This window comes from Siphateles boraxobius, unplaced genomic scaffold (genome assembly GCF_051911475.1).
Source record: "Siphateles boraxobius isolate OS27281-9 unplaced genomic scaffold, OSU_SipBor_1 1, whole genome shotgun sequence".
NCBI classification, from domain to species: domain Eukaryota; kingdom Metazoa; phylum Chordata; class Actinopteri; order Cypriniformes; family Leuciscidae; genus Siphateles; species Siphateles boraxobius.
This window is the reverse complement of record NW_027508699.1, coordinates 4,899,147-4,925,289: the sequence shown is the minus strand read 5'-3', so window position 1 is coordinate 4,925,289 and position 26,143 is coordinate 4,899,147. Positions and strand designations below refer to the sequence as shown.

The 26,143-nt window shown below is 38.8% G+C and overlaps 1 protein-coding gene across 1 annotated transcript; it reads left to right on the top strand.

Moving 5' to 3' along the window:
• wnt3a (wingless-type MMTV integration site family, member 3A) lies at positions 1–20,456 on the top strand. The gene is made up of 4 exons (XM_077247096.1): positions 1–415; positions 10,945–11,186; positions 16,326–16,591; positions 16,948–20,456. The coding sequence occupies exons 1-4, from the start codon at positions 342–344 to the stop codon at positions 17,425–17,427; spliced, it is 1,062 nt and encodes a 353-aa protein (XP_077103211.1). The 5' UTR covers positions 1–341; the 3' UTR covers positions 17,428–20,456.
• The last annotated feature ends 5,687 nt before the right edge of the window (positions 20,457–26,143 follow it).

Below are 26,143 nucleotides of genomic sequence, written 5' to 3'. Positions count from 1 at the left end.
ATGTCCCAATAACTATTAAAACAGTGAGTGTCCTGAGCATTGCGGTTCAGGCTGACTGAGTGACTCTATCATCAGAATTTCGCCCGTGGCAAAAGCCTGTGATTGGGTCCGAATGAAAAGCTGTTCTCAACTTTAATATGTGCCTCATGAACGCGCACAGAAGAAGGCTGTAGGATTATCGGAGAGAAATATCGCTCATAATCATCTCGTGTTCTCTTATTGACACACGCGGGCGAGTGTGTATGCGTGTGTGTGTGTGTGTGCGTGCGTGTGTGTGTGTGTGTGTGTGTGTGTGTGTGTGTGCGTGCGTGCGTGTCTGTTTAAGCCTAACTTTTTAAAGGATGATATATCTTGGATATTTCCTGTTTCTTTTTTGTGGGCTCACGCGTGTCATGGCAAGCTACCCGATATGGTGGTAAGTTTTATTACCTTTTTAACCTTTCTATGTGAAATACAATGAGTTTGCTAGTCTAGAAAGGGTAAATGACAAGCTTTCAACTTGACAATGATTTGAGGATTGAAAATGTCCATGACGTCAGCTGAACTGGTGATGATATGATGATAGATTACGCGATGTCTATCTATCTATCTATCTATCTATCTATCTATCTATCTATCTATCTATCTATCTATCTATCTATCTATCTATCTATGTCTGACTGTTTGTCTGCCTGTCTGTCTGTCGTGCACCTGTTAATAGTTTGGACTAAGCTACCGTAAGTAGGCCTAAATTGTTGGATCAACTTTTATCAACATTGACCTATACGATATTTGTTACAACTCATGTTTAATTTGTTCGTTAAAATGTGCTATTGATTTATTAAAAGAGTGAGTAGGCTATAGGCTTAATAGTTTTCAACTATTAAAAAGTTTAACAATTTTAAAACATTTCTCAGTGATTCAGATGTCGTCTTTTTGTCACAAATATATTCTATGGCAGGCTGGAACTTCTCCAATAGAGGACTTAAAAGCGCGTAGTCTTTAAATAAAACCCAAGCGAGAAACTCATAGTTGTAGCCTACTATGTGTGGTTGTAAAAGATCAATGCTGTTAGTGTAGGTGTTCAATTTGTTTCGTTAATCAGAGATTAACTTAAATCTGAATTTAAATTAGGCCTATAACATTTTCAGTTGTTGTACTTTATTTAAAAAAAATAATTCATTTGGATATTGAACGCTTGGGTGCTGTAATTTAAATAAAACACCTAGTAATAATTAAATAGATAGGCAATTGTAACTGAGGAGGTTTGAAAATTATTTATTGTTAAGAATATGCAGAACTGCATAATCATTTGAGACTATATTTAAAAGAATTTAACAGAAGGTATTTGCCGTGAAATATAACTAAATGCTTGTATAAAAATTTCACACAAGTCATAACTTCATACCTGACAGAAACATTCAAGGTGTTCTCTTGAACATATTTCACTCATACGCCTAAAAGATCATTGTTTCAGGGAGGCAAGACAATAAAGCAGAGTTTTCTCAGTGGTTGTAAAAGCTGTAATTGAGTAGGTCATTAGTCACAGTCCAGGCCACTCTTTTTTGTTAATTGTCTGTCTGACCCTCTTGAGATCTTAAAAGCCGAGCTTTCCTTCTCATTCACAATGCCGATTCAGATAACAGCATCCAGAAACTTCTGTTGTTTATTATGAGCAGCCAACCCTTGTGAAAAAGAAGTACACTTCATTGTATTGAAAGTGCACTTGTCTTGTACTCCAAAACTTGAAAGTAGCCTATATAATTTTTTAAAACTGCACTTGCACATAATATAATATTAATAAAATAAGGTCTTTTAGGTGGACTTAAAGAGAGTTTCTTAACACAATTCACTTTTAAAAAGTCCACTTTGTATTAAACTCAAATGAAAAGTTTTACTTTAAAGAATTCGTTATGTTTTAATAATCTATGCTTTAAAGAATTACACTTATTTCATTGTTTACTAACATGCTAAAGCACATGTAAAGCACTTTCTTATAATGTTAACTGTTGTGTAGTTATCAAATAACTTTAGTTATTGGAGATTAAATGTTTTTGACACATTCAACTCTTTTACACTTTAACCATTTTTCATATTTCAAAGACAATAGAAGTAATTATGAAATTACATATAAAGGTGTAGTAATAATAATAATAATAATGAACTTTATTGTATAAAGTGCCTTTAAAAGCAGCTTCTCAAAGCACTGTAAACAATTAAGCAATACAATTGAGTGTACTTAAGTCCTATACTCAAGTGGGTAAAAACACTCTTTATATTTTTTTAAATGCATTAAATATAAATTTTAATTTTAATACATTATCATTGATTGTAAATAACATAAAATTAGGTCTCCAAAAACAGTACATTTAGCATTTAAGTTTATTATTTCCTTAATAAGAATGTTTGAAAAATATGCAAAAGTGCACTTCTTTTTCACAAGGGAACTCAGGGGTCCGCAATACAAGTGCTACAGTTACCATCAAGGTATGAAATTGTCTAATGATAGATGATACAAGAAGCTATAAAAACACTGAGGTATAAACCTATCTATACCAATCAATATATATATATATATATATATATATATATATATATATATATATATATATATATATATATATATATCTGTCAAGCTGTACAGAATGTGCATTGCCTCTGGAGTCACATGTTTTTTTTCAGCTCCAGCCTCAACACCAGCTTATTGGTAAAATGTGAGAATTTAGAAGTAGGCCTATCAGAAAATTGTCTAGTTTGACCTAGATCATTCTATGCTGTTTTTTGTTTGTTTGTTTGTTTGTTTGTTTAGTTTTACTGCCTCATTTTATTTCAAATTTGCTTCTGGCTTAATGTGAACCCATTTCTCTTGGTTAAAACAATCAGCTTCGGACATAAATAAGGTATGAATAAAGTCATGGATTTTATGTAGACAGATTGTTCTTTAAGAATCAAGTGCAATAAGTCACAGTTTCGGTTTCCCGTAACAGAAGGGACATGCGTGAAAACATACTGAAATCACTGGGCAATTTACCTCAGCAGGGTGGCCTGCGGTTCTCCAGCTGAGGAGTTATGTATATGTGATGTGATAACCTGCCGCGCGACTGCCCATGTCCATGCAGGGGAGACCTTAAAAGTATTGGTATACAAAAGCGTATCTAAACAAATAACCAGCTAATACTTATATATAACATCTATACTTATACCAGCTAATAACATCTAACCCATAACCTAATGTTAAATTTTTGCTTAGGCCACTATGAAGGTTCATGGCTTCCTTCTTCTCCTTATGAGATGGTGTTGCCTGACTACACCCTAAACACCACCCCCCACACTCCACCTTAAAAGATAAATACCTGGAGGTGAAAGCTCGCCGCACATTCCTTCTCCCAAACACTTCTCTCTTGATGTCAAAGTCGGCTCTGTGGCCTCGGGGCCTACAAGTAAAGTGGTAATTCAGAGGTGCACTTGCTTGGGCTTGCTGAAATATGCATTAAAACCTAGACTGGATACACTTCAGATGAAAAGTGAGCAAATATATCTAAGACTCCAGAGCAAATGGAAATGTTCATTTCTGTCCTTTTGTCTTTTAATTACCTGGCTTTAAGAGATTTGGGGGATATAAAGACAATACTGTTCTTCCGGGGTGCAGGCAATATCATTTTGGTCATACTTTCGTTTGGGATATCACAAAAAACAATATGGCAACTTTGCACAAGCACATAGTTTAAAGAATGCTATGAGTTCCACAAACCTGATGAAAATTAGGACAACCTTATAAATGCTTGTGTTGCATTTTATTGATAATATCTACAGATCATTGTTTAAGAAATACCAGCAATCCAATCTCAGTGCAGCGATACATTGACAATGAATCCGGTTTGCCAAGTGTGCTAAAATAATCCGATCTCTGTTATGTTGGTTTGAGTTCTTCGTTCTTACTAAATGATGATCTCAATATCATGAGCTACAACAGATGACCGAGGCAAACACACGCCCAAGACAGCTGAGCATGAGGACATGTCATTGAAACACCTGTTCACCTCACTCAGCGTTGGTGACGTCTCAAATTTATCAGCTTCTGGCAAAGTACAATAACAAAGTATGAGGTGGTGATTCTAGCCGTCAACGGAGCCTATTAATTATCACTTTAATCTTGACTGCAGTATACCTGAGGGCTGTCCACACTTGATGGAACCCACAAACTGTTTGCCAGTTTTAAAAAAAAAAGAGAGAGAAGAAGATAGTTCTAGCTGTAAAAATGATTGGATGATCCATAATTGAAATTGTCAGTGCATGCACACCTGTGGTATCATATTGAATTCTATAAATTGCTTGGCAAAAGTTAGCCTAATGATCTAATATTACTCTCAGTCACTTTTCATTGGTTAAGGAAACGCTTAACCAAGACTTACCTGTGGTGAAATGATTGTAACAGCCTCTTTTTGCCTTTGAAACGAAACCTCTCAAGAATATGTCCAATTCAAAATAAAGAAATAAGAAATACTCATCTCATTTAAAGCTCATTTGAAACATACATACATCATTTTTGCTGATTTAAATGCACTTTTCTGTTTTAGTTCCTACAACTCAACTGAACACAATGAATTGTACTTGATTTTAATTGAGATAGTGATGGAATATATTAAATAATACTGTGTGAATTTGACCATTTTTGTTTTATTCAAAAATTACATATTTTTTTGCAGAACTGCTTTATAGATGAAATTAACTAATTTAATAATGTATTTTCTTTACAACGGAACTGAATCAGCACTGAACTGACTTTAACCGAACAGCCGAAATGCATAATTTTCCTGTTATCACTATAAAGCTGCTTTGAAACAACTGTATAAAGCGCTATATAAATAAAGGTGACTTGACTTCACCTCCAGGCATATTATTAGAAAAGAAGCTCATACCAAGTTACATTCAATATTTAACATTCTCAGTGCAAGAGAAGGGAAAAATATGGATTTATAATATGGACACTTTATATTAGGTGTCTTTACTATGTACTTAAAAAAAATGTTTGGTACAATGTACTTATTTGTGTTCATATTGTATTGTCAAACACTTTTGCTGATATTGCGGTGTGATACGGGTAAGGCTAGAAACAGGTTTGGTGGTATGGGTAGGTTTAAGGGTGGGTTAAGGTGTAAGGGAAGGGTCAATAGTGTAATCATATAAATTAATTACAGATGTAATTACATTCATGTATGTTGATATCAAATGATTAATCTAAATGTTAGTACATAGTAGCTAAAGACACTTAATATAAATTGGGATAAAATCCCCATGTGCAAGAAAGGGAATATGACAAAGTCAGCAACCGACAGGACATAAATGCCAGAATGTAAATTTAGTAATTTTATGCACACTTAAATGTATTCCATTTTTATGTGTACTTTACCAACTAACGCAAAATCGGCACCTATTTTTGAGTCTACATGCAGAGTGCTCGCATTTATTTGTGCATTAAATTACAGTTAATAATGCCATATAAATGTGTGCCTCATACTTATCATAAATTGATTACTTTAATAAATGATTTAGTCATTATATTCACCTGTTTTACATCAATTAGCTCAACCAATGTGACACAATAGTGTGTCTGACCAGTTGTGTGAGCCCGCAACATCGTGTGCTGCTGAAGGGGAGCTGCTGGATGTGTTCGCTATGGTTGCTGGAACATTTTTCAGACTGTTGGAGGCGTTTGTGGATATTACTCCCCTGTTTCTCCATTTTCATGTAAAAAATACAGTAGAAAAAAAAGTTTAAAAAAAACTCAAAAGTAAAATGCATTCATAATAATAAGAATTAGGGAAAGGGGTGCGGAATGTGCTTAATTGTTACAAAAATAATGTTCCACCAACATGGCTGGTGGCTGGTTCAGCATCAGTACCCATCACTCCACCGTGGCTCCTCTCTCACTCTGCTCCATCGGAAACCATCATCCTTACGACTCCACCGGGCTCCCTCGTCCGACAGTCTTGGTCAGATGTCATCTTCGGCTCAGTCTGGCTCCGTCTTCTTCCTCGGTTCCACTGGTTCCACCTCAGCCTTCAGGTTCCCATGTTCCAACTAAGTCTTCAGCTCGTCGCTGCGGCTCCACCTTGGCCCTTCAGTGCCAGCAGTCTCGTGTGGGCTCTTTGCCGTGTCAGCTCCTCCTGGGTCTCCATCTCTAGTAGCCGTCCACAGGGTGGTCCCCAGAACCTTCGACTCTAGTTTGGATATCTCACCTATTCTTTGTTGTCATTAAAAGAGATTCTTTTGAATCTCTTTCGTCTTCGTTTACACACCTGCACAGCCTTTTTACACACGCTACCCATTACAGTATTGTGATCTCACATAGCCTTTTATGTTATTATAGAGACATGTTCTTAAATATGTAAATGTATGCATTTAGCAGCACCTTTATCCAAACCATCTTACATTGCATTCAAGGTGAACATTAGATACACTGAACATTGTATTAGATCAGTTCATGCATTCCCCGGGAATCGAACCAATCTCAGCGATGCTCTAGTGTTTGAGCTACAGGAATACAATACATATATAACAATTACATACATGCATGCAAAGTTTTGACACTGCTTTAATCATTTCCACCTTTTAATCATGTTGTATTTACCTAACTTCTCCTTCTTCTTGTACAACTACTGTTTGCTGTTCACCGTTCATCTTCTGAAGCTCCTTTGGTATCTGTGCTTACTTCCGTGTTCGCTTGACTTGCTCCTGACACTGTGAAGTTGGTGCACACGCCTGAAAGGTCTCTTGTGTTTTATGGTTAAAAAGGATAGTTCTAGATCTAAATATACTTAATTCTTGCCAAGAAAAAAATACAGAAATGCCAGACGTGTTGGTGTGGCCAAGCTTTGTTCAATGGTGGCCCCCTAGTTCCGCCCTTGGTTAGCTCTGAGGTTGGTTGTGTATTTGTATGCATGTAAAATAAATGCATGTAAGAGTATGAGACAGACGGGGTGGGCAGGGGGTCGTAAACGTCCCATGCCATTGGTTTGAGAGGCTACTTGGCCCCTGAGGCGAAGGACTGACAAAGGCTAAAAAAAGGTCAAATTGTAATAGGAGTTATTTAGTGAACAAATCCTCATAGTTTCGCTACACCCTGCTAGATGATGTTAGGATCTTCTCTCGAGCCAGTTTCATTCAAGTTCCCTCTTGTTTTGTGCTCTCTTAGTCTTTAAAGTAAAATTCAGATTAAGCTCCTCTCTAAGAAAGATGTAAAAATGCCTGACTCATAGTAAAATAATGCTAGGGATCAACGTATTACAAAGCATAACCTATTGAAGTCAGTTTAGACTAGAGCGGTCATAGAAATGACATCAAAGAGTACGCCATGCCGCAGAATAACAAGGAAGTTGTTAGCTGCCTAGCAATGACTAGTATGTGTACTTCTTTAGTTCGCATTTCTCGAGCTGATTGCACAAGTACTTTTTGTACTCTTTTACAAAGTTCCAATTAATGAACTACAGTGACATACAATGAAATTAGTGATTTGCTTTAGGCCAACATAGGTTGATCAAAGTCACCATTCATTTCCTTCACAGCCAGAGATCCATAACTTCCCCCCAGAACAATGGATGAGAGGAAGTGATGTGGAATGCAACAGGTATAGGAACTGGTTGGTGGCACATCAGCTGATGAGGGAGTGGCGTAGTCTTTGTCATTGAGAAAGCCCTTCAAGTCTAATCACTACAGGTCAGGGGTCACTGAGGGGACCACTTGTTGTGTTTAGTAATCAGCTCATAACACAGGTCAACACACACAGCTAATTGAGACTGCTCACACCTTTACAGACAGGTCCCTTTCATTTGTCAAGTATTTGTAAAATTTTAAGCAAATAAATATGTTAATATTTAATATCCAAAATGTTTAAACATAAATGTTTAGCATACTTTTTTGTCATTTGTCATCTTTGTAGAGGTGTTCAGCGAAGTCAACATCTGTTTTTGTTTCAAAGATGAAATTATTTGTATCTGTTTCTGTATGCAGATAAAACCAGGGGTGGGTGGTGCTTTAACCGGATGTGTGTCAAAACTACATTGCCGGCCAAAAAAAAAAAAAGTTGCGGTTTGGATTTAAATAAACAAATGCTTAAGAGTTGTATAAATTGATGCACATCATATTTATCTCGATCAAGAGGTGCATCGATATGTGGTCAATATCTTTATATTGGCAATGCAAGAGTCAAGCGCTCTGTATAGTCTCTTCCAGCAAAGACTTTCCCAAAGACTTTCAATGAATTTAAGATCTGGACTCAGATGAGCCGATTCATGTGTGAAAATTATTATTTATGCTCCTCACAACCATTCTTTCCCTGTTTGAGCCTTAGGAATCTGGACATTGTCATCCTGGAAAATGGCCATGGTGTTTCTTCTTACATAGTTGTTAAGAAATGAAAAGCTACACACTCCATCAATTAGGGTTAGAAGAACTGTTGGCAAACATATAACATGCTATAAACAGACACGAGAATGAACTTAATTGGTTCTTGCTGAAGCTCGAATGTGCTGCGAAACACGAGAATGAACCTTATTGGGTCTTGCTGAAGCTCAAACGTGCTACAGAACACAAGAAAGTCTAAATTCAATCTGTTCATCATATAAAGCGATCTTGTCTCATGAGGCATTAATGACAACATTTTTGGGCGAATTATTGCTTAATTATGCATTCCCCAGTGCATGATGGGAACACTGGTATCAAAAAATTGGGAAGGTTTTACTTAATTTTAAAACACTGATATTTACACTTTAATTAAGTACTAATATAGAATTTACTTTTTTTTCTCTCAAGAATTTTTTTATTCTTGCCTGAACTAAATTATTCAGGTAGAAATTACATTTGTTTATTCTATAGTTAGAGACAACTGTTGGATTAGGCATGTTTTAAAGTGATTTTCTGATTTTTGGAAATCTTCAAATGTGCTGTAATGAGTCTTGTTCTTAACATGAGTTGTTAGCACATCAAATGCAGTACTTCTAATGCAGTACTGCAGTGAAGTCCATTTTAGAATTAGATATAAAATATTATTATTTGTATATAAATTGTTAAATAACCAGGCCCCACCATATTTGGCAAACCTTCTAACCCCACAACCCTTCTAGAACATCACGCTCAGAGAATCATAAACTACTTATAGTTTTGCAGTAATAGGGCTGAGACAGTGGAATGAGCTGCCGCTATCTATCAGATCTGCGAAATCGCTGTCATTGTTTAAGAATTTGTTGAAAGTGCATTTAATGTTGCTAGGCTATAATGTTTTATCAGATGTGATGTTTTATATGTTGTCCATTTATTGGTCTATGTGTGTTCTTGTTTTTATCTTTTTATAGAATCTGTATGTAAAGCACTTTGGTTCAACCTTGGTTGTATTTTAACAGTGCTATCTGAATAAATAAACAAACAAACAAGTAAAATCGTGTATTTTTTGATAAATTTTTTCATAATTAGGGTAGAGTTAGGATACATTGTTATATTTAAAATTGATGACATAATAACCTGGAAACAGTCAAGTAAAGCCACCTTTATTTATATAGCACTTTTTACAATGCAGATTGTTTCAAAGCAGCTTCACAGTGATAACAGGAAAATAATGCATCAAAGTTTGTTTCTAGAAGAAAATAGCATCATAGTTCAGCCTAAGTAAGTTCAGTGATGGATCATTTTTGTTGTAAAATAGTTATTTATTTAGTTAATTTATATATATATAGCCGCTCTGGAGAAAACCTTGATGTCATCGTCTAGATCAATTCAGTTCTCAGATAATGCTGGAAACAGTAGCAATGCACCAATAGTACCGACAGCTGACAAACTTTCCACAACATTGCAATGGAAACTCTGAATTGTAAGTGAAAAACGTGTCAGCACATGTCACATCTGAGCCGTGTGTCATCAAAGAATGGTCGAGTTCAAACTATCATCTGATGCTCAGCCAGACCAGTGCACACTGTGTCATTACAGGAAGCCACAGACCTATTTCACTTTTGGACAGTTTAAGGATGTCGGTGGCCCTTAATGACAAGGTACCTGTCGCGCACTGTGAATCCTTAATCAGTATACTACTCCTGTCTCAGCTGGCTCTTTTATGTTTGTTTACCACTTAGCAATGTGTTATGGCTAGAGATCTGAACCCCTCCCACAAAGCAAAAGATCTTCAATGCCTATGACAGGTTCAAACAATACAAGCCACAGTAGTTGTTACTGCAAAATTTTTGAACTGCTGTGGTACATATACTAGGCAAAGTGTCAATGCCAATTGATCTCCTCCTTTTGGGACCTTGAGTCCACACACGTTACACTTTGATCTTATAATTTTTCTAATTACACTGTTTTTGGCTATTTCAGCCAACCTTGTAAATGATACACTCGTTATAATGCTGTAAGCATGTGTAGTTAGTAAAGAAGGGTCTGTGTTTTAAGCTAATTTTATCTGAAATATTAGCATCAAATGTTCCGGTGTGGATTTAGGACCATAGCATAGAATGCTAGTGTACTGACAGGCTACTTAACTAGCCAAACCAGAGAAAATACCTGGGTAAACCATTTCAACCAGACACATTCGTGCTAAACAGGTCCATCCATTAGCAAACCACAATAAAGAGGCTGACTAGCCTTTCTGTTCTAATTTGGTCTTTTCAGTAGGGATATTCATTCATTCTGCACTTTATCTCTAGACATGCATAGAAGCTACTAGATTTGTTTCAAATCTGCGCATTTTGTCGGTAATCAAGACAACATTCATAAATTAGATAGCAATGAAGTTAAGCAAAGAAAAAAGAGAGTTGCACTGATTTTTCCAAAGAGGTTTGGGTTTGGAGTCATGGTTAGTACTAAGTTATTACGCCGTTATTATAATTACTATAATAAGTACATAGTATGCACATAACAGGACTGTAAAATTAAGTTCTAACCAAAATCAGTTGCTCACCTCCATGTTTTCCTCGGCAGGTCTTTGGCGGTGGGACACCAGTACACTTCTTTGGGTACCCAGCCCATCATGTGCAGCTCAATTCCTGGTCTGGTGCCCAAACAGCTCCGCTTCTGCCGCAACTATGTGGAAATCATGCCTAGTGTGGCAGAGGGGGTGAAAATCGGCATCCAAGAGTGTCAGCATCAGTTCCGTGGCCGCAGATGGAATTGCACTACTATCAATGATAACCTGGCCATCTTCGGACCAGTGTTGGATAAAGGTAGGAATATGATAAGAGAATCCATGGGAATTAATGGTAATAAGAGATGGTTGAAGAAGATGGTTGGGAACAGAACAGGAATTGCCACTGGTAACAACCATACCCAAATATATACAGGACGTTATCACTGCTTTGCAATTGTGGTCAACCGATATGGGTTTATGAATCAGTCTATACTACACAATATTAATTATAAAAATGTTAAAAATGCTTTTAAATGTTTTGGCTGATTCTTATAGATGTAAAAAAAATCGCTTATGAATTTTAAAAAGCCACAGTTTCTATATTTTTAAGAGCAGGAATGTGATCATCCTTTATCCACCCCATAATGAAAGCTAACTGAAAATCATATTTCACTCTGTTTCTTTGTATTCAGTGGCTATGTAACATTATGGCTTCCCAATTACAACAAAAGTCCCTGTTTGCACACAGCTCTGATTGCTGAGATTACTCTGTTGTTCTGTGCACATTATTTATTTGCAGCTCTCTAATCCCACTCTCAATGGGCATTAGTCAGGTACACTGGACTATGACCGTTTGTACAGATGTAGTGATGCACGCGTGTAAAGTGGGTGGGACATGTTTTGTTTGTTTCTGTCGAAGGGAATCCCCACATTTCTCATTGCGTTTGTCCCGGCACAGTAAAAGTAATGCATCTCCCAGCAGCTACACACTGACTCTCCTTAAAGGCACTTCAGAAGTATCTCACTGTGTGTGTATCACGCACACATTAACAGACATACTTCACAGCTCAAATGGATTACATTGCCAGCTTGTGTGTTTGTCTAAGGTGAAGTTATGAATGTGTTGTTTTGGTCTTTAATCAGTTGGGATTCTTTTCTGAGGCACAAGTCTGTGCATAACACATAGTTTAGGGTTATGTAGATTTGAGGTGGCATTTTCAGCAAAAATCCCAAATCAACTATTTTGCTAAGGTAAGCATTATTGCTATGCTATTGATCATACATTATACAACTGTAACTTGACAAGTTACTCATAACTATTGAAGTAAACTACAGATATTTGGTGTTTTTGAGGTTAATATTTTTTAAATATATAACTATTAAGTGATTTATTTATTCATTTTTTATATAACTTAGTTGAAATCAGTGATAAATAGCCACATTTAAGTAAATATAACATTGCTATTAAAATGATCGTACAATAGGAATATTTGATTTTACCACTACAAAAAACAGACACAAAATGTTTTGGTAAAATGGATTGAACCTTCTTTTTTTATATACACTGGTTTAAAAACAAACTGCTTCACTTAAGCAAATCAGACTTCCCAGTGAGGAAAGGGGTATTTTAGGCCAGGTTTTGGGTTTTATTTTATTACCGGTTCACTTGGCCTACAGCTGTGTGTGAAATACCATATTACAAAATAGCGATGTAATATTTTGTCACAAAACTCCATTACACTGATTTTAAAGTTGCTTCTGGAGTAGCTACTGGAAAAAAAATACTCAAAAGCTGAGTTACTGTAAGAATATAGGTTTTCAATTCGTAATTTCAATTCAATTGCTCTGGAATATCTAGATTTTGAAAAAAGTAGAGATGTGTTTAATAGGCTTTTGGCTACCTGTTGCTGCTTTTATTCCCAACTGTTGTTCCCAACTGTTGTATCAGTTCCCCTCTCATTATCCTGGAGAAACGAGGGGTCAGGGGACAAGGGCCCAAAGCCCATCAAGGAGCCGCAGTTGGGATGAACCGGCTATGGTGGAAGGCGGTGTCAGCCTAGCCAATTGCTTTTAATAAACTCTCAAGCAATTGTTACATTGATGGAGAGGGCTTGAGCCCAAGCGGGTCACTGATGATGGGAGGACTGCTCAGGTCTTCTCCATTGTAGTGTTAATAGCCACTCTATATCCCCTGTAGTTCCCCCTCCTCCGGTCTAAATTGAAGGGGAGATTGGTCTGGGATAGGGGTGATGGAGGTTTAAACCAGGTCAGTCATCGGGGTCCAGGGGTGGCTTTAGTAAATCATTTTGATTGGATTAAAGCTTCTGAAGCTCTTAATAATGTGAGAGGTCAAAGCGGGCAGATTAAGTGCTTTGTTGGGGGCGGTTTAAGGACCGCGTCGAAGCTCAGAAGCTTTTCATAGAGCTTAAAGAAGAGCACCTCTCACTTTCGCTCCTTTGTGACTAACGCTGTCACTTTTGCGGAGCTAGTGCTATTGTGTGGTGGAGTTAATGTCTGCAGTGCAGACGGATATGTGCCGGTTTCCTCCTCTGTTTTGTGCTGGGCTGAATGGAGCGCTGATCTTTAATAGGTCTTCAGTGGCTTGTTACTGACAATCACACAACTGTCTGAGATCTGCTCTGGTACATTCAGCAGACATGTTTCTGCAGCTTTTGAGGTGATAGCAGAGAAATGTACTTTTTCCCATTAAGTGACAGTCTGGCCCTGTATGGTTATCAGAAAATGTTTGTTTAAGCATCCCAATCACTGGCTCAACTTATGACATGATTTAGGGAGGGGTCTGTTTGCTTGTCGTTTGGCAGATGAGGGGAGTTTTCTGGAAACCTGTCTGAAAAAAAGTTTTTTTTTGCCCAATTTCAGTGGGGACACAGGAGCAGAAAGTGCACACTTCTCATTTAAAGGCCTTTATTTTTTATACTTTTACTGATGCATACCATTTGTCAGCTTTCTTTGGTTACCTAGTCACTAACTTATGCATGGAAAATCGGTCTGTTTTGCTACCAAGCTTTGCTTGTTTTTGTATGCCTACTGTATTGCATTGTTTTGCAAAGGTAAACTATCTCTCCAATCTCAGCCTCATCTCTCTATTTTACAGTGTTGCCCCGGGCTACGTCTGCATCAGCGCTCATTAATTTTCATTAACCAAAGTGTCAAAACATGGCCCACTGGAATCCGCTCGCGATGAAAGGAGAGTCAGCGCAGGTGTTCTAGAAGAGTGTGATGAACACACCTTTAGCAGATAACATTGCCAGTCGCATGCAAGCTGTAATTGGACACCAGAATTAACGTGTTCTTGCTGTCACTTGAGATTTCTGTTGTTACTGAAATCAGACAGTTAAACTGAAAAGGGGTTATTTACACACAAATAACTTTGTGGCCTAGTGGCATTTTATGTACATGTACCTCTATATTGTCTTTGTGATATTTGTTCAAAATAGCTTTTCTTTGCAATTTCCTCAGACATTTAACAAGCAATACAATTGCATCTGGGTGTCAATGAATCCCCTTTTTATTGGAATTCCTTAAGGGCCATCACCAAGTTGGCCACCACCACAAAGTAAAGTAAAGGAATCCCATGACTCTTAATGCTAACACCCTCATCTAAACCGACTTTGCATGAGGTCAGGCTACCCGGGTTATGACCTCTGCCCTCAGGAGGAGAAACTGTTACAATTTAGGATGTACTGATAGCACCATGCCTTTCATCAAATGCATGTTTAACTGTGCATGGGGGAGGTCTGCTCACCGGCATATCATTAACTCTGCCCAAGTAAGAAAGAATGGGGTGTGGCAAACTGAGTTGATGGTGGGACCTTAGCCCCGCCTCCTGCTGGGCCCAACTCACCACACAATATCTAGGCGACCATAAGATTAAGCCAGAGAGAAAGCTCCTTTCACAATTCACACGCCCTTTAGATTGTTTTATTAAACCATTTCAATGGGGATTTCCCCGTCTGCCGACAAGTGGGGTCCAGCCAATGCATAGTTCTCTGTTGCTATGACTTAACTTGGTCCCCACTAATCACTGGCAAGGGCAAATTTCATATAAAATATCGGGGGTCTTTTGTTTGTGTAATTCACCATGACAGTGGCAGCACAATGGAGGATTCAGGATCCCAGCAGGTAATAGGGACCACTTGCCATGTGAGCGTCCAGCAAAGTTAGCCAGAAGGTGGGCAGCAGGGGCCAACTGTTGTCACAAATAATCCGTCTAATCAGGCTTCACCTGCATTCTTTTCTCAGGTAAAGACTCCCTACCACTCTAAAGTGTCTTTATGACTCCTATTTATCCATTTTTTATCCATTGTTCCTCTGGATATTAATCTCCCCCCTCTTTCCCCCAGTGCTGTCTCTCCTTTATTCCCCCGATCAGTCTGCCATTTCATTGTCAGAAAGTCGTATTTGACCCACATTTTATTGGCTTCCTGATCATAAAACATTGGCCACTCAGTTCGTTTTAAATTGTAATTTAATGGCCCTTTAAGGCCTGGCTATTGGCCCCCAGTCACTGTATGATTTAGGTGATGGATATGGAAGCAGAAGTTGCTAGTTTGAGCAAGAGAAATCAAAGGCATCTGTGCTACAGATAAAAAAACAGCAACTGATAAAGGTTTTAATATTTTTGTAGTTAAGAACAAAGAAACATTGTTTTGGGTGGTAATTTCAATCGAAACATTCAAAGGCACAAAATCTCTTTGTCATTATAATTAGCATTAAGGAATAAGAAAGACTTGTGGCCAGTTTTGCAACATCATTATCTCTAGCCTTGATTTCTCCAACCAGTTGAAACCTGCAACAAAGGAAGACTTGATTCACGTCTCCGTAGCCGTTTCCTCTCTCCAGCAAGTGCAAGACTGCACAAGACCACAGAGTATTTATCAAAATTACCAACCTCATTAGCTGTCTCTTGGAAAATGCTTTTAAGTATGTATGGGGCCCTCGTCAGCAAGAATTGTCATAAAATCCCCTGTTAGACAGAATGTTGGATCATCTTTGTGATTATAATCAACCAAAACCTTGCATTGTTCATTCTTCAAATTAATTCTGAAAGTAACTGTCTTGTTACCACAATTCGACAGTGAGTCTTATCTATGAGTAATGCGGGTCTATTTCTCCACCTCGGAGTTGCTTAATTGAGTCTTTCTAATTATAGACTTGTCAGCCTTGTATTTACCTTATCTGAAAGGATATGCTTGGTCTTCCCTGACTCATGCCTCAGTAATGCCTCACCTTGTGCACAAAGAGACCTGAGTGAACTGCCTTTACGTACAAATTTGACCACATGCTCACAAGATGTTTCATTGAATTGAGTATTTTCATGGGAACAATAATGTCAGGACAAAGAATTGAATCTCCCAATTAACCATAACTTCTCTATAACGTCCTGAGGTGTAACTCATGTAACATTGCTTGTTTTCTCTGTTCATTTCCATAGCCACCAGAGAGTCTGCATTTGTCCATGCAATTGCCTCAGCGGGGGTAGCATTCGCTGTGACGCGGGCTTGCTCCGAGGGCTCTGCCACCATCTGCGGCTGTGACACGCGGAGGAAAGGACCACCAGGCGAGGGCTGGAAGTGGGGTGGCTGCAGTGAGGATGTGGATTTTGGCAGCATGGTATCACGAGAGTTTGCAGATGCTCGTGAGAATCGGCCAGATGCTCGATCTGCTATGAATCGTCACAACAACGAAGCTGGACGTGTGGTGAGCTCTTTTTTCCTGGTTATGCTGGCCTGATCCTAACAAAACCCTGCTGAAAAGACAAGATTTTCCTCTCTGGTTCAGATTAGTTCAGCTTTCTGGTGGGTTAGTTTATGCATAGGTTTTGAATATGCTTGGGTTAGTTTATGCTGCTTGCTGGTGAATAAGGATATCCTTTCTGAAAACAAGTCAATTCGAATAATTTACAAATTCCTGGTCAGGAAACCAGGGTAATAGCATACAAAAGCAGTTTTTTTCCCCAGTGGCGTAAAATTGCAAATTGAATTGCTTCTATGGTAAACATATAGCATTCAATACAGTGCTAAGATCTATATTCTGTTTTTCCTATTTTTCCCTAGTCTATCACTGACCACATGTACCTGAAATGCAAATGTCACGGACTTTCGGGCAGCTGTGAGGTGAAAACTTGCTGGTGGTCGCAGCCTGACTTTCGGGTGATAGGCGACTACATGAAGGATAAGTATGACAGCGCATCAGAAATGGTGGTGGAGAAACATCGGGAATCACGAGGCTGGGTCGAGACCTTACGGCCAAAGTACACCTTCTTCAAGCCCCCTATTGAAACTGACCTTGTCTACTATGAAAGCTCACCTAACTTCTGTGAACCTAACCCAGAAACTGGCTCCTTTGGCACCCGTGACCGTATGTGTAACCTGACATCACACGGTATCGATGGCTGCGACTTGCTCTGTTGCGGTCGAGGCCACAACACTCGAACTGAGAAACGCAAGGAGAAATGCTACTGCATTTTCCACTGGTGCTGCTACGTGAGTTGCCAGGAGTGTACGCGAGTTTATGATGTCCACACCTGCAAGTAAGAACCAAACCAAACCAAAACCAGATTGGACCAGATTAGACATTTGGGGTTGTGAACATTCAAGGGCCTTTTGCCGAAACTTGTGGCTGAGTTGAATTGAGTTTCTGGTTTCACTAATAAGACAATCACAAAAAAGATACAGTGGACAGTAAAGTAATTCTAAAAGACCTTCGATAAGAATGCTGTTTAAACAGATAAAAAGAGAAACCCATAAATCCTTTATTCCCCACCTGAATTATTGTTGAGGACTAACACAGGCCTGTGGCTCAGCTTTGGAAGGGACTAATCGTTTCCAGTCTGATATGGGAGGGGATAAGTGATGGATCAGATTACTAAAGACTCAGGCCCTTGGGACCTTGACCAATTGTGTCTCCAAGAAAAGAACAGAAAATCTTTAAAAGGGAGAGGTTTTGTCGGCACGTGGCAGCAAACTCAGATGGGAGAACTCTGAAAAAACAAATGCAGCATAAACCGAATACCAGGGTTTATCCAAAAGCACCTCTGAAATATGTTTATAGTTGCGTTTTTAATAATAGCCTTACTACTAACACCATTAAAGAAGCTATTTGTGTCTTATTTTAATACATATTTTAAAGTGCATTCCAACATACCTGAATACCAGCAAACAACCTATTAACAAATTCCTTTACAACATATAATTCACTTTATGTTGTTTCTGTGTGTAAGACCAAACATTGAACTTAATAGGTTGAGTTTATTGTAAGTTACTAACATTAGGTTATGAATGCACGTCCCCGAGTGAATATCCATACATTGTATGTCATTGTTTTGATGTGATTTTAGAACTCATTGCACATATCAAGTTCTTTTCTAACTAATGTAATTTAGGCTGCTTTCACACTTGTTTCGATTGCTAGGTCCAAACCAGAGTTCACTTGCTCCCCCTTTTTCCCTGACCTTGCTGGATTGTGTTCACACTGTATTTTTGAATCCGAACCATGGTATGTTTGCGTCATCAAAGCAGCAGCTGTTTCCCCCTGCTGCTAGTTAACAACTACATGGAAGAAGGCTGCAAAATGGACAGCCAGGCTCAGTTTTGTACTTTGTTTTTTGAATCTTTAGTTTTGTTTCCAAACCATCAACACAGAACGACACACCATCATTAGTAGTTCACTTCAATGATTTAGGACAATTGTGTTCATATCACACCACAGATTTTAAAGTGGACACGAGTTTGGGTTCATGAGTGCGCATCTGACTTCGGAAATCAGTGTTCTCGTCGTCCAACTCATCCAAACAAACTGAACTCTGACGTCAAACTAATCCGGGTGTGCTCCAAAAGTGCTAGTGTGAAAACACCCAGTTTCCCCCAAAGATCAATACTCTATTAAAGTGAAAACAAAAATATGTCAGCACTTCTATCTTGAAATTGAGCATGATATTCATTTGCCCTGTTTGTATGTGAAAGTATTATTAATATTTCACAGACAGAGAGGTTATGACATTTCAGAATGAATATACAAGGTAATTGTGCCTTTATTGACTAGCTGAAACATTACATCCAGGGTCCAAAATTAACAATCAAATGTGCCAAGTGTCAAATGCGGGAAAATAATAATTATTATTCGTATTATTTTTAAAAGAAACTAAAGCTAAACAAAATAAATTTTTGTTAATCCACCCACCTTTGACAGGTGGTGAAAAGTTGTATAATTATAATTTTTGTTTGGTAATAGGTTAATTTTGGACCTTGATTATAGGTTTTGTTTTTGCTATGGCAAAATGAATTATTTAGTTTTTATTCACAATTGTAATACTAAAGTATTTATCACATCTGTCTTTAATAGCCATTATATGTGAATCCATGACCAAAATTAATGTTTTTATTATTGTGACTTTACCTACCCAGTTTGAATGTTAGCAGCAGTGCAGAAACTAAATGAACTACTTTCATTTATAATGCTGCTAACTATTTACAGGTTTGTTGTTATATTTATGTGTCATTATGTGCTTGTGGTTTTGTTTTTCTCTGTGTAAATCTACTGTAAGTGTCTTGATGTTTGTATGTAAATGTGTCTGTATGTGCATGACTCTTTGTTTTCTTCTTTCTGTGAAAGACACTGTGTAAGCATAGTTAACAACTAAAATGTGAAGTTTTCTACTAATGGAATCTTGATAGAGTTTGTATTCGTTAACCAAATAGAGGTATTCTAACACTTTTGTGTTTCCTTTTAAACGATAGCTTGTAAAATGTATGTACTGTATGAAAACTGAGACGCATTGAATATGGTGTTATTAAAAGCCACGGTATATTTTGACAAAGTAGCAATGAAAAATTATATAGAAGAATATTTTGTGATCATACCTATGGTCCTGTGTGTAAGTATCTTTACCTATTCGTGTCTAGTAACCATACCCTGCAATATATTTACTTTAAGTCAGTCTAATATCGCAGGGAAATGTGAGAAGGCAGAGATAAAACCCCGGCTTGTAAAATTCTTTGGCAGAAGTTCTTTTCACAGATCTTTCCTCAAAGATGAATGAACTCAAGTTTTCTCTTGCCCATCTCACACTGATTTAATCTCTCATCAATCAGGGATCATTTCAAAGCGCATGCCCTATTCAGCACAAAGCTTTATTTAACATTATGATACGCCCCTAACTACAAAATCAATACTTCTTGTTTTTTATGTGTACATCACTGCATCTAAATTTCGATTGTTTCCTTCCACACAGTTAAATTTGTATTCTAAACACGGTCTTAAATTCCAAAGTTTTGTACAGACTAGTTCTGTGTTTATGGATTTCTAAAGTCGGAGGATTTTTTATGATTATTTATTTTAATGTAATGTATATATTAGTAAGAGTATATATTTGCTGACAAAAGATTATTACTTGTGCGGAAAAAAATGTTGTTTTGTGTAATAGTTTTTCCAGCAACCAGAAACTGTTGTTGCTGCTTTTTTTCACTGACCACATAGGATGCACTGTATGTCCTGCTCTCTGTTATTAGAATTCTAGCAGTTAATGTTATAACCAAATTAAATAAAAATTCCAAGCAAATTCTCATTTTTCGTCATTGATTTTTTTATTCAAATGCGTTTTTGCTTCATGGACCCAGATTTGACACAAGACATCAAGTTACATGTCAAAGCTTAATATTTCAATTTAGGGGTTCGAGTAAATCTAAATATGAATAACAGTATAGCCCTGTTTGAAATTGTTTGCAAGATCAAATTATTTAAAATATGCAACAATGACTATAACTATAGCTTTCACCTCATGTCATGATCAAGCTCTGTATTAACATGAGGAAGGGACAATGAGTAAGCACAGGGTCCTTCTCATTTCTTATGTGCATCCTCGCTTCCTTTCCTTGCGTCTTTGCTCCACCCCCTTAGGATGCAAGGGAAGGATACATCTGTGTATCCTCGCTCATGACTCCTCAGGAAGCTTCCTTACTCCTTGTGGTACACAGTGGCGGTTCTACATTGAATTACACCCTGGGCGAGACCTCCTTCGAAAGAAAAACCCACAAAATTCTGCACAAACAGTTATATTCTATTATAACAACATAAGTAAAAGAGAAAATTATATTTCTGAATTGCACAAATCCTTCATTAGAACATTTGAAAAACACCCTTAAGAGAATCCAGTTATTTAACGGTTATTAAATTGCAATTACAACAGGAAACACACTTTTTAAGGTGCACAATCTCCACCTCCAACATTTCCAAAAGACAATGAACACAATTCTGCACAAAATATGACAGTATATAAGTTATCAGAACTTAAATAAATATACACTATATACATAAATGTGCCAAAAATATATAAAATCAGATATATAAAAATGTAACGAGAGCAGAGAGCAACAATAATATCAAATATTAAGAATAATATACAAATAAAATATAGAATAAATATTCTAAATAGCACAAATACTTCATCACACAAACCATTAGCTCCTTGGTTACTGCCTCGAATTCTATGCATGGCACACTTTTAGTTATGACTTGTTAAACTATACTTTGACACGAAATAGAGTTGTAGCAAATAAATAGCAAATGTGCGTCTTTAAAACTACCTCCAGATTTGAAAATTCCATTGGCTAATTACAGGGACTAACGTGAACCCAACTGATGGAAATAAATAATAACTGAACTTGTAACAGTTTTGTTGCAAAGCACAATATAATGGTGAAATTAGATCACGTGTTTGTTGAGTTCACCAGCAAGCATCATAGCAAAAAGGCTTACAAACGTAAGAGTTATTTACTCACCAATTAACATGAGCCCTTCATTCATGACATGGAAACCGTAATCATACAGAGAGAACATAGTTGCATACCTTTATCTTTTATTCGTTTCTCCTCTTCTTTTCTTTTTTTCCTAAATTGGGCACCTGATGGCTTTGACCTTTTCCTGTCCATCGTTGTGTTTATTTGGCACTCGACAATCAACAGATTTCCCATCCCCCCCCAACACTGTCACTCACGAGTCATGACCAGAAGTCAAGACTAAACCTATTCACCTTGGTGACCACATAATCGTTTTGTATTACCTATTTTTATTAGCCATTTCACACAAAATTTAGAAAAACAAAAATGTGCAGGAATAGGCCTGTATTTATAATATTATGAATGAAATGTGCGTTATTTGGAAGAAAGTCGAGATGTGACTGACTTTCGCCCACTAATTCCATTAGAGTATTGCACAATACATCCCCTGTCCCCCCCCCTTGTCCGTTCCTTTTGGGAGATACCCAGAGGTGAACTGTCCCCCGCGCCCCCCTCCCCTTTCCCCTTCTCACACAGCTACTGTGCATGGCACCTTCTCAGCAAGCAGGGGCGCCTGCAGCTACAGGGGGTGCCAATTTGCCAATTCCCCACACAGTGACATGATAGATAATAGAAAACCGTTTCACGGCGTAGACATTTTTTTTTTTATTGCTCGTGCCACCCCCTATGTGTCATAAAAAAAATGCCGCCCCGGGCAACTACCCGGTTCGCCCGTGTCTAAAACTGCTATTGATGGTACAATTAGAGAATTGAAATGTCCTTCAAGATGGCTGAGTTTGATCGGTTTCCGGGTCACAGGCTGGTGGACAAATGAGCGAGGAAGCATCAATTTGAGTATAGAGAAGCACCCACAGTGTAACTAATGTTTTTCTTTATATTCTGTATAGTCACTAACAGGGATGTCGCTATTGGGGGGGAAATTAAAGGTGAAGTAAGGAATTTCAAAAAAAAAAACGCTGTTGAAAGTGGATCGAACCGAGCACCACAACAAACTTGTGGCCAATCAGCAGTAGGAGTCATGTCCACTCATGATGGGAGGAGAGAGAGTGAGAAAGAGGGAGATTTGAAAAACTGTAGAAAGAGATGCTGAGAGGCATTACAAAAGAGAAAAGGTCAGAGGAATATCACTGGTAAAAGAAGGGTTATGATCAGGCAAGAGCTTTAGGACCTGTGTTAATATTAGAAAAGCTTTCCAGCACCGGAAAGACCTGAGCGGGAAGACCTGAAAAAGGATGCTTTGCACAACCAGGTTGTGTTGTTCCTGCTCCATATGAGTAACATTGATTTTGATTGTGTGCTGCTGGTGACTAACAAACAAACTCTTGCTTCTATAAATTTGTGTACTGTATGTTCATTTAAAGTATTTCATTCAAGAATAATTTTAAGTTTAACAGCAATTACTTTTGTGTTGCAATTTGACTATAACTACTTTAAGTATAGCCTACTTCAAATAATTGTATATGTATTCACGGTTAGTTTATTAGCTATATATACTTCTGGCCCATATTTTCTGGCCCATAGTTTATGAAAGCATAAATTAAAATAATTTGATGGTTTGCACTTAGTGGTTTCACTCTAAGCTACCCCTCCCCAAGGCTGATTTACTATAAATGTGAACATGTGAATTTATATGTAAAACATATGCTGCAGTATTACCACAAAGAAGCAATTATGTGTAAAATATAAAAATAAATATATACATATACATATATATATATATTTAATAACTTTATCTTACCTGACAGTAAATCTATAGCACAGTCATAGGGATGATGCGGAGGAAGAGAAACAGCCCGAGACTTACTGAACACTTCCTTCAGGTCTAGGTACTTCGCGGGCACGTTAGATAGATCCACTGCCTCCTCCTGCAACACAGAGACCGCAACAGACGAACAGGCAGACACAATACAGGACTCATGACATTTACTACCTACTTTCCAACACTGATCTTTGCTGCCAGTCAATTTTAGGATTGTGATTGATGAGCCAGGGGTGTCCAAGAACATCGGGTGTGAGTGGAGAATCCAGTATACAGAATGAAAGTGTCTCAGAGTGATTGCCTGACGTGATGAGTGTGACGGGTCCGGTGATGAGAGAGATGGTGGGTAGGTCTTGACCGTTGAGTGCATGTACGGCTATCTTACTGGTGAGGGGCAAAAGGGGAACTTGAAATCTTTGTGCAAATGAATGGTCCATAAAGTTACCTACAGCCCCGGAGTCCACCAGTGCTTGACAGTCGTGATTGTGGGCTGACCATCTTAGTCTTACCGGGAGGAGCGTAGATGTTGATGAGGTCTTCTCAGCGGAGATCCCACCCGACAGTAGCCTCATACTTACTGTCGGGCTTGGCCTTTTACTGGACAGTTATAGGCGTAATGTCCCGCTGCTCCGCAGTAAATGCAGAGTCCTTGGGATCTCCGCCTTTCCTTCTCCTCCCGGGAAAGTCGAGCTCACCCGACCTGCATGGGCTCGTGATCGTAGGCGGGGCTGATCGCGTCTCCGCCGCTGGACCGCTGACTCTCAGCTCCTCCCACAACTCGGCTGGGTAGTCCCCGTCGTTCGACCCTGGTCAGTCGCGCATCCACTCGAATAGCCAGATCCACCAGTCCATTGAATGAAGTGGGCAGGTCCAGTGCATAGATTTCCCTCTGAACACGGTCAGCCAGCCCATGCAGGAACATGTCCCACTGCGCCTCCTCGTTCCACTGACACTCTGCCGCCAAGGTCCTGAACTCAATCGAGTAATCGGACACCGTCTTTTCTCCTTGTTTGAGTTCCGCGAGCATCCAGGCCACCTCTCTCCTGGCGACGGCTCGATCAAAAACTCTTCTCATCTCGGCGGAGAGTGCCAGGAACGAGGCGCAGCATGGATCCTGGTTCTCCCACACCGCCGTCCCCTGGCTTTCCCTGTCAATAATGTTAATACAAATGCCACCTTGGCTTGCTCATGGGAAAAGGTTCTAGGCTGCAGAGAGAAATGCACTGAGCATCGAGCTAGAAATGTTCTTCAAAAACTTGGCTCACCGTCATATGATTGAGGAACAGGAAGGTGGGGCTCTAACTGGAAAGCGCTCTCCGGTGGGGTGGGAGGAACGGCCGGTGTGTTTGGCGCAGTGGGACCTCACAGCTGTTGTATTTGCTGGGTGAGCTCGGACACCTGCGTCACCAGCGCTTGGACGGCCCGTGCCGTTTCGTTCAGATTCTTCTCCTGATTGTCCATGCACAGAATGCTGGCATTAACATAATCCTCCAACGGCGACGGATTACTTGCTGCTTCCATTTGACGGTCAGATCGTTCTGTCATGGTCAACGAGAGGGAAGCAGGGATGCAAGTAACAACTCTTTATTTAAATGAGGGAAGTACAAAATGATCAGGATCCAGTAGCACTGTTGACGCAGGGACTATTGGTCAGCAATCCGGTCGAAGAAGTGATGAGATGAAGAGAAGTGAGTGGTGATGAAATCCAGTATCAGTGCGTAATCCAGGAGAACAAGACAGGAACAGAACACGAACAGTAAACGCCGACTGGAACAGGACCAACACACATGAGTGACACCAAACAATGATCTGACAAAGAGAGGAGAGTGCGATGAGTATTTATAGGTGAGTGAATGGGCTGCAGCTGGTGAGATGAGTAAGATCAGCTGGCTCGCTAATCACTGGAATGAGCGGTAACGCCCACTCGCACACACCCACAGACACATAACAACATCAACACGAGACAAGAGGGAAACAATGAATTTATGAACCGTGACACAATGTGGATGGAGATTCCAGTTTGTTTGATTGTTTGCTATCATGAATTGGGCTAGGGTACCGAACTCTTTCTGTCATTGACTTTGTCTCTGCCTCACCTTTGGTACTTTTGATGGATTGGACTGATCTCTTGATGCTGACCTTTGCCTGACTAGGACTACCATTTATTCCTTCTCCCTGCTGTTTTGAGCTAGTAAGGGACTCTGTGACCAGCCTGATTTTTGTTGTTTTCACTTTAAACTCAATAATGTTTCACTTCAGTAATATTCTACTCTTGGGGGCACCTTATGGCAAACCTGACAGATGCAAGTGCCATTCTATCCAAATTAAGAAAAAGATCAGGGACACGTGTGAAAAATATCAACTGAATTAGCTGAAATAGAAAAAGCTAAAACCATGTACAGGCCTTTATAGAGCGTAGAGGTCATTATAACATCTGTCTATATGGAATCTGTCGCCCACTGACTCACTGAAGAGCAAACCATCCAGTAAATAGACCAGATTAAAACTTGGAATAGTTGTCAGTCTTGTCCACAATTAGGATCTGGGAACAAACAGGACACAATAGCATCATTCTTTCTTGATTTATGTGTGAGAGAAAGGAAGGGGAAAAATCCCTTGATAATAACTTGATTCTTTTGAGAAAGCTCAGGAGCCAGCTTAGTTCTCTGGGGGACAATAAGGACAAAAATACTCTGT

Coding starts and splice junctions, on each gene's coding strand:
- wnt3a (XM_077247096.1), top strand. CDS start 342: ATGATATATCTTGGATATTTCCTGTTTCTTTTTTGTGGGCTCACGCGT. Junction 11,187..16,325: donor CGGACCAGTGTTGGATAAAG/GTAGGAATATGA, acceptor TCATTTCCATAG/CCACCAGAGAGTCTGCATTT. Junction 16,592..16,947: donor ACAACGAAGCTGGACGTGTG/GTGAGCTCTTTT, acceptor ATTTTTCCCTAG/TCTATCACTGACCACATGTA.